Source organism: Colobus angolensis, unplaced genomic scaffold (genome assembly GCF_000951035.1).
Source record: "Colobus angolensis palliatus isolate OR3802 unplaced genomic scaffold, Cang.pa_1.0 Scaffold8, whole genome shotgun sequence".
Classification (NCBI taxonomy): Eukaryota; Metazoa; Chordata; class Mammalia; order Primates; family Cercopithecidae; genus Colobus; species Colobus angolensis.
In genome coordinates, this window is record NW_012121820.1 from 16,744,675 (window position 1) to 16,754,184 (window position 9,510).

Consider the following 9,510-nt stretch of genomic DNA (forward strand, 5'->3'; position numbering starts at 1 on the left):
AGCCAGGATGGTCTCAATCTCCTGACCTCGTGATCCACCCGCCTCGGCCTCCCAAAGTGCAGGGATTACAGGCGTGAGCCACCGTGCCTGGCCTCTTTTTTATTTTTTTGAAACAGTCTTTCACTCTCTTGCCCAGGCAATAGCATGTTCATGACTCATTGCAGCTTCAACCCCTCAGGCTCATGTGATCCTCCTGCCTCAGCTTCCTGAGTAGCTGGGCCCACAGGCACACACCACCATGCTTTGCTAACTTTTACATTTTTTATAGGGACGAGGTCTCACTGTGTTGCCCAAGCTGATCTCAAACTGGTAGACTCAGATGATCCTCCAGTCTCACTCTCCCAAAGTGTTGGGATTACAGGCATGAGCTACCATGCCCAGCCAAGGAAATTACATTGCACCATGAGATTTGGAGGGGACAAAACATCCAAACCATATTAAATAGCGTTGGATAATTTTCTGTTAATGTCTTCTGTCACCTTAAAAAGAAATTAGAAGTGTTGGCTGGGCGAAATGGACTTAAGCCTTTGCAATCTACATGAAATAATCAGAACATAGGGCCAGGTGCGGTGGCTCATGCCTGTAATCCCAGCACTTTGGGAGGCTGAGGCAGTTGGATCATCTGAGGTCAGGAATTCAAGACCATCCTGGCCAACATGGTGAAACCTCATCTACTAAAAATACAAAAATTAGCCAGGCGTGGTGGTGCGCGCCTATAGTCCCAGCTTTCAGGAGGTGGCGGCAGGAAAATTGCTTGAAGCTGGGAGGCAGAGGTTGCAGTGAGCCAAGATCATGCCACTACACTCCAGCCTAGGTGACAAAGTGAGACTCCATCTCCAAAAAAAAAAAAAAAAATTACAAGTATTATTCTGTGTATATTGCTAGACCTTTAATTAAGTGAGCTTTGACATTGCAAGTTTTCTATCTAAGACCACACTAACATACAGACATAAAAAAATATACCCAGAATTGGGCTGGGCGCGGTGGCTTGCCTGAACACAGGAGGTAGAAGTTGCAGTGAACCAAGATGGTGCCACTGCACTCCAGCCTGGGCAGCAGAGCTATTAAGTTTTTTTCTGAGTATGTGCTACCTTTCCTTTTGGTGGTGGAACCACGCATTGGAACTCAAACTCTTGAGTTTTACTCCTAACCTATAACAATCTGGTGCTTCATAATCAAATTCCCATTTGGAAAATGAAATTGTCTTTCCATTTGGGAGACTTCTGTTTTTCCTCAAACTAATTTTATAACCTATAAATCTGTTAACTAACATTAGCTTTGTAAATTTTATGCAGAATACTGTCTAGGTAATATAGAGAATAAAGGAAGAAGATAGGCGCTCTTGCTCCCTCCATAGAAGTAACGCTCTATGTGATGACCCGTAATTAATAACCTGTATTCTCCTGGTGATCCTGGGAACCAAAGTGATTTCATAATGAGGATTTTTTTTTTTTAATTAAATTTAGGCTTGAGAGATGGTGTTTGTTCTTTGTTCATGTGAGACAGTGTCTTGCTTTGTGACCCAGGCTGGAGTGCATCATCGAGGCTTACTGCAGCCTCGACATCCTGGGCTCAAGCAATTCTCCCACCTCAGCCTCCCGAGTAACTGGAGCTACAGGCACGTGCCACCACACCCAGATAATTTTTTAAATTTTTGTAGAGTTGGGGTCTTACTGTGTTGCCTGGGAGGTCTGGCATTTTAATAAAGAATCTTAGTCGTGAATAGAATATTTCCTTTCAATCCATTATATAAATGAATTTTAAAGGTGACTTTTTTCTCCTCCCTTTTTTTTTTAGTTTAATACAATTTTTTAGTAAAATGAAGAAGTGGATGGACATGTCAAATCTACCACAAGAATTTTGTGAACGTATAGAAAGGCTAGAGAGAAATTTTGAGGTGTCTACTGTAATATTCAAAAAATATGAGCCAATTTTTTTAGATATATTTCAAAATCCATATGAAGAAGCACCAAAGTTACCGCGAAGCCGGAAGCAGAGGTGAGCCCTTAATCCTTACATATTTGACATAAAGATTATGATACAAACTAAGAGAATGTACTTTTTTGGAAGTCTGTTTTTTATGAAAAGTATTCCTGCAAAGAACTTAATTATTTTCTTTTTAAATCCGTGTACAATTATCCATGTTTGGAAATTCAGAATAATACTTTTACTTATTTTTCTTTTTCTTTATTTTTTTTTTTTTGAGATGGAGTCTCGCTCTGCTGCCCAGGCTAAAGTGCAGTGTCGTGATCTCGGCTCACTGCAGCCTCTGTCTCCCAGGTTCAAGCAATTCTCCTACCTCAGCCTCCTGAGTAGCTGGGATCACAGGTGTGCGCCACCCCGTCTGGCTGATTTTTTGTATTTTTAGTAGAGATGGGGTTTCACCATGTTGGCCAAGATGGTCTCCAACTCATAACCTCAGGTGACCCACCCACCTCGGCCTCCCAAAGTGCTGGGATTACAGACATGAGCCACCACACCTGGCCCTATGTTCTGATTATTTTATGTAGATGTAAAAGCTTACTTAAGTCCATTTCATAAATAATAGATAACTTTTCTTCATGAATGGAATTTCATGTGTAATTTGATCTATTTGATATTTATATTTACTATTTCAGTTTACATGATATTTAGCAAGCTAGTCAGACAAAAAGTAATTTTTTTCCCTTTTTAGGAGGATTCCTTGCAGTGTTAAGGATCTGTTTAATTTCTGTTGGACACTTTTTGTTTATACTAAGGGTAAGATGACACTTTCGGTGGTCTTACATTTCTACTGTGGGAACTTGGTGCTATTTGACATGAGAGGTTTCTGGTTTTTGTGTCTTTTCTTTTTTTTCCCCCCTTATAAAGGTAATTTTCAGATGATTGGGGATGACTTAGTAAACTCTTATCATTTACTTCTATGCTGCTTGGATCTGATTTTTGCCAATGCGATTATGTGCCCAAATAGACAAGACTTGCTAAATCCATCGTTTAAAGGTAAGACCTTTTATTTATTTTTGAAAACTGATTATCAGTTTTTGGAAAAAGATTTTTGAAAGTTGACCATATTTTTTTTTCCCTCTGCTCTTCCTACACTGTCAAACTAGGGTTACCATCTGATTTTCATACTGCTGACTTTAGGGCTTCTGAAGAGCCACCCTGCATCATTGCTGTACTGTGTGAACTGCATGATGGACTTCTGGTAGAAGCAAAAGGAATAAAGGAGCACTACTTTAAGCCATATATTTCAAAACTCTTTGACAGGAAGGTACCGTACTTATAATTAGATGACTGAGATGTTTACAGGTCAGCAATAATGTCAGAAGAAAAAAAGTTTTAAGCAAGTTCTCAGCATTATAGAACTTAGGGTCAGGATTCCCAGGCTTTAGCCTCTACTGTGATTCGGAATTTCCTTATGATCTTGTGTGATGTGAGAAACAGAGCTGTTGAAGAATGTGACCGACTGTATGTTCTGTTGGGTAAACATACTGTCAGAGGCAACCATAGTCCCAGCTATCAGGGACTGTGTAGGAGGTACTCATAAAGAATTGTAAAGAACATAACATCAGAGTAGGGCTGACAAAGAATTAGGAAAAACAGGAAGTCAGGAATAAGCTGACTAATTTACTGCCACAATTTGAATAACTGCTGACTGTTGACTAAAAGTAGGATGATGTATAACAACCACAGTTTTAATTCCATGTAAATCGAGCAGAAAATCCATGATAGTTTTGTAGCCACTTGTAAGCTATCTGTGTGCATTCTGGACATTTTCTCCTTAGTAATTAACTTAGCTATTTCTACATTTATGAATTGGCTTGTTCCTCTGGGTCTCAATTTCTTATTTCCCCAACATCAAGCCATTAAATGTAGTTAGGCCTCAAGATTTCTCTTTGCTAAAAGGAGGGGTTTGGATTATGTATCCCACTTTTCAAATATTAAGAGATTTTTCTTTAAGCATAAATTGTTCCCTTACTGGTTTCTTCTTCTTTTATGCATACTTTTGTATTCAGTCTTGTGTTCCTCAGATATCTATATTATGGCCCATTGTCTGTATGCTAAACATCTCTAGCAAAGAAAACTTTTTTTTTTTTTTTTGAGACGGAGTCTCGCTCTGTCGCCCGGGCTGGAGTGCAGTGGCTGGATCTCAGCTCATTGCAAGCTCCACCTCCCAGGTTCATGCCATTCTCCTGTCTCAGCCTCCCGAGTAGCTGGGACTACAGGCGCCCGCCACCTCGCCAGGCTAGTTTTTTGTATTTTTTAGTAGAGACGGGGTTTCACTGTGTTAGCCAGGATAGTCTCGATCTCCTGACCTCGTGATCCGCCCGTCTCGGCCTCCCAAAGTGCTGGGATTACAGGTTTGAGCCACCACGCCCGGCAAAGAAAACTTTTTTTAAAGGATCCCAGGGACTGGGTGAGGTGGCTCACGCCTGTAATGCCAACACCTTGGGAGGCCAAGGCACGTGGATTGCTTGAGCCCAAGAGTTCCAGACGAGTGTGGGCAACGTGGCAAAATCTCGTCTCTACAAACAATAAAAAAATTAGTAGGGCGTGGTGGTGCACGCTTGTAGTCCCAGCTACTTGGCAGGCTGAGGCTGCAGTGAGCCATGATTGTACCACTGCACTCCAGCCCTGGTGACAGAACCAAACCCTGTCTCAAAAAAAAAAAAGTTTAAAATAGTGTTATTTGCATGCTAAATAGTTTATCCTAGTCTGAAAGAAATACTTAATTATTCTGTTTTGTGTGTGTGTTATAACAATATGGAAATTTAGATAAATTTCATGTTTGTGTGTGTATTAATATGCTTAATTATATGGTGTCCCAAAATAATTTTTTCTTCACAGATATTAAAAGGAGAATGCCTCCTGGACCTTTCAAGTTTTACTGATAATAGGTAAATATCTGGTATAGTGGTGCCTGGCATATCACAAGCTGTCGTATTTGTTGATTTGTTGAAATTTGTTAAGCATAACATTATATCAAAGTAAGACCTCCAAATTCAGGTTCTCTCTGCTTTAGTGGCATTGAATGGGTATTGTCACTAAGACTTGTTGGCTTTAAATACATTTATTTTAAGAAATCAAAGCTGGGCACGGTGGCCCACACCTGTAATCCCAGCACTTTGGAAGGCCAAGGCAGGCAGATGGCTTGAGCTCAGAAAGTTGGAGACCAGCCTGGGCAACATGGTGAAACCCTGTCTCTACAAAAAATGCAAAAATCAGCCGGATGTAGTGGCGTGAGCCTGTATTCCCAGCTACTTGGGAGGCTTAGGTGGGAGGATCATTTGAATCTGGGAGGTTGAGGTTGCAATGAGCCGTGATTGCACCACTGCACTTTGGTCTGGGTGACAGAGTGAGACCCTATTTCCAAAAAAAAAAAAAAAGGAAAAAAGAAAGAGGCCAGGCATGGTGGCTCATGCCTATAATCCCAACACTTCAGGAGGCCAAGGTGGGCCGATCACTTGAGGTCGGGAGTTTGAGATCAGCCTGGCCAACATGGTGAAACCCCATCTTTACTAAAAATACAAAAATTAACTGAGTGTGGTGGCAGGTACCTGTAATTTCAGCTACTTGGGAGGCTGAGGCAGGAGAATTGCTTGAACCCAGGAGGCACAGGTTGCAGTGAGCCGAGATCACGCCACTGCACTCTAGCCTAGGCAACAGAGCGAGATTCCATCTCAAAAAAAAAAAAATTATTGACACTTATGTATTTATTTTTAGTTTTAGTTTTTTAGAGACAGGATCTCACCGTGTTGCCCAGGCTGGTCTCGAATTCCTGGCCTCAAGCAATCCTCTCACCAGAGTCTCCCAAAGTGCTAGGATTACAGGCATGACCCACCACAGCCAGCGAATTGACATTTAAAACAGCTACCTGGCCAGGCGCGCAGTGGCTCATGCCTATAATCCTAGCACTTTGGGAGGCTAAGGCAGGCAGATCACAAGGTCAGGAGATTGAGATCATCCTGGCCAAAATGGTGAAACCTGGTCTGTACTAAAAATACAAAAATTAGCTGGGCGTAGTGGCACATGCCTGTAGTCCCAGATGCTTGGGAGGCTGAGGTAGGCGGATTGCTTGAACCCAAGAGGTGGAGGTTGCAGTGAGCTGAGATTGCACCACTGCACTCCAGCCTGGGCAACAGAGCAAGACTCGTCTCAAATAAAAATAAAAATAAAAATCAAGGCCAGGCACAGTGGCTCACACCTGTAATCCCAGCACTTTGGAAGGCCAAAGCAGGCAGATCGCTTGAGCTCCAAAGGTTGGAGATCAGCCTGGGCAACATGGTGAAACCCTGTCTTTACGAAAAATACACAAATCAGCTGGACGTAGTGGCATGAGCCTGTATTCCCAGCTACTTGGGAGGCTGAGGTGGAAGGATCATTTTAATCGGGGAGGTTGAGGTTGCAGTGAGCTATGATTGCACCACTGCACTTCAGCCTGGGTGACGGAGCAAGACCCTGTTTCCAGAAAAAAAACAAGAAAAAAAGAAAGAGGCTGGGCATGGTGGCTCATGCCTGTAATCCCAACACTTTGGGAGGCCGGAGTGGGCTGATCACTTGAGGTCAGGAGTTTGAGATCAGCCTGGCCAACATGGTGAAACCTATCTCTACTAAAAATACAAAAATTATCTGGGTGTGGTGGCATCTGTAATCCCAGCTGCTTGGGAGAATGAGGCAGGAGAATCACTTGAACCCAAGAAGCGGAGGTTGCAGTGAGCCGAGATCACACCAGTGCACTCTAGCCTAGGCGACAGAGCAAGATTCCATCTCAAAAAAGAAAAAAATCATTGACACTTACGTATTTATTTTTATTTTTTTAGAGATGGAATCTCACTGTGTTGCCCGGGCTGGCCTCGAATTCCTGGCCTCAAGCAATCCTCTCACCAGAGTCTCCCAAAGTGCTAGGATTACAGGCATGACCCACCACACCCAGCCAATTGGCATTTAAAACAGCTACTCGGCCAGGCGCGCGGTGGCTCACACCTGTAATCCTAGCACTTTGGGAGACTGAGGTGGGCAGATCACAAGGTCAGGAGATCGAGACCATCTTGGCCAACGTGGTGAAACCCCATCTCTACTAAAAGTACAAAAACTAGCCAGGCATGGTGGTGCAAGCCTGTAGTCCCAGCTACTCAGGAGGCTAAGGCAGAATTGCTTAGACCTGGGAGGTAGAGGCTGCAGTGAGCCAAGATCACATCACTGCATTCCAGCCTGGGTGACAGAGTGAGACTGTCTTAAAAACAAACAAACAAAAAACAGCTGTTCTCTTGAGAAACTAATAAATGGACCCAATGACTCTGTATTTCACTTTACATTCTTTCACTAATCACATGTTGCCAGTGCCCATATATATTTTTTTATTTTCTGAGATGGAATCTCGCTCTGTTGCCCAGGCTGGAGTGCAGTGACGCGATCTTGGCTCACTGCAAGCTCCACCTCCCGGGTTCAGGCCATTCTCTTGCCTCACCCTCCTGAGTAGCTGGGACAACAGGCGCCTGCCACCACACCCGGCTAATTTTTTGTATTTTTAGTAGAGATGGGATTTCACCATGTTAGCCAGGATGGTCTCGATCTCCTGACCTCATGATCTGCCCACCTCGGCTTCCCAAAATGCTGGGATTACAGGCGTGAGCCACCGCGCCTGGCCCTTTTGTTTTTTGAGACGGAGTCTTGCTCTGTTGCCAGGCTGGAGGGCGCTGGCGCAATCTTGGCTCACTGCAGCCTCCACCTGCCATATTTCAAAACCACTATTGTTTCCTTAGTGATCAGAAACCATTTTCATAATTAGATTCAACTAGTTTTCAGATTAAGTATATGTAGTCTCTCACTTTTCAAAGTAATTTATTGGTTGTGTGAATGTGAAGAATGTCCATAATCAGGTAGGACCCTCTGATATTGTTAGATGGGCAGAGTTAATAAAAATTGGAAAGTTGTCAGATTTTCTAAGCTGTAAACACTAAATCTATCTTCAAGTCAAAATAAATCCATTGTGTAACTTAGTATTAGTATTGCAGCTTGTTATAATTCTTTTTGCAGCAAAGCAGTGAATAAGGAGTATGAAGAGTATGTTCTAACTGTTGGTGATTTTGATGAGAGGATCTTTTTGGGGGCAGATGCAGAAGAGGAAATTGGAACACCTCGAAAGTTCACTGGTGACACCCCATTAGGGAAACTGACCGCACAGGCTAATGTGGAGTATAACCTTCAACAACACTTTGAAAAAGTAATATAACCTAGCCTGGCCTCAATCTTGAATGATCTTTTTCTCTGTGTGTCTGATTCTACTAACAGCAGAAGCATCTTTCAAGTTAAATCTTGAGTTTCTTCTACTAATTCATATTTCCCATGAAAGCCTTAAAAGGTAATTTTTAAAACTGGCATTTAGTATTTTTACCTTATTTCTTACTATTTTCATATTTTATATACATTTTCCCAGCATGCCTGGGTTTATTAGAAGAGTATATGTCTTTTGACATGAAGAGGAAGTTTTCCTTTCTTACCGTTCTTTCTTTGCTTCAACGTAGCCTCTGTTACGTTGCTTTAAATTTTAGCTTGCTTTCCTACCCATGACAAAAACTATGTGTTTTTCTGTAACTTCAGCCATAAAACTCTGGACTTGATTGTTAATTGCCAAGGCTTAACCCTGTATTTATGTGTAAAATGGGTTGGAGGAAGAGATCTAATGGAAAATTCACTTGTCTAGAACATAGTAAAACCTAAGTTTTAGTCCAGGCTTTGACATTAACTTAGTCAACTGAAACAAGTTTTCAAATTTCTCTGTTCCTATTTCCTCATATATAAAATTAAAGTATGTATACATTATCTTTCAAATCAGTGGTGTGAAGATTAAATGAAATTATAGGTAGAAAGTGCTTTAAAAAAGTGTTATTCAAGTATAAGGATGTTATTAGCATAGTATTGCTAAAAATTTCATGGATATTGTAAATATGAGTAGAGAAGATGGTAAATGCACTGAATTAAACACATAATAAGGAAGATGGTAACTTTTAAAAACTCACAGATTTTTCTTTTCTGACAGAAAAGGTCATTTGCACCTTCTACCCCTCTGACAGGACGGAGATATTTACGAGAAAAAGAAGCAGTTATTACTCCTGTTGCATCAGCCACCCAAAGTGTCAGCCGGTTACAGAGTATTGTGGCTGGTCTGAAAAATGCCCCAAGTGACCAACTTACAAATATTTTTGAGTATGTATAATACTGTTATTTTTTCAAATGTCTTTTTAAAATTAGATTTCTTATTCCATTCTGTTTTTAGTATATTCAGAATTCTCAAGATAGTGGATGTTCATCTGGCAAGTTTTACTATACCATTTCAATCACAAAATATATTGACGTAAAACCATATTGAAGTGCCTATTAAAAATTATGTATAACAGTTGGGCACAGTGGCACACACCTGTAGTCCCAGCTACTTGGGAAGCTAGTTTGGTCAACATAGTGAGACTAATTCCAGCTTGGCCAAGATAGGGAGACCTTATCTCTCCCTTTTTTTTTTTTGAGACGGAGTCT

General features: G+C 41.5%; 1 protein-coding gene across 1 annotated transcript in view; it reads left to right on the top strand.

Annotated features, from left to right (window-relative positions):
* RBL1 (retinoblastoma-like 1) overlaps window positions 1-9,510 on the top strand; it is a 111,118-nt gene that overhangs the window by 32,990 nt on the left and 68,618 nt on the right. Inside the window, exons 3-9 of the mRNA XM_011929212.1 lie at window positions 1,798-1,998; window positions 2,675-2,739; window positions 2,851-2,979; window positions 3,090-3,250; window positions 4,828-4,877; window positions 8,017-8,203; window positions 9,020-9,186. Of these exons, the coding sequence (XP_011784602.1) occupies window positions 1,798-1,998; window positions 2,675-2,739; window positions 2,851-2,979; window positions 3,090-3,250; window positions 4,828-4,877; window positions 8,017-8,203; window positions 9,020-9,186 (960 nt within the window). The remainder of the gene's footprint in view (window positions 1-1,797; window positions 1,999-2,674; window positions 2,740-2,850; window positions 2,980-3,089; window positions 3,251-4,827; window positions 4,878-8,016; window positions 8,204-9,019; window positions 9,187-9,510) is intronic.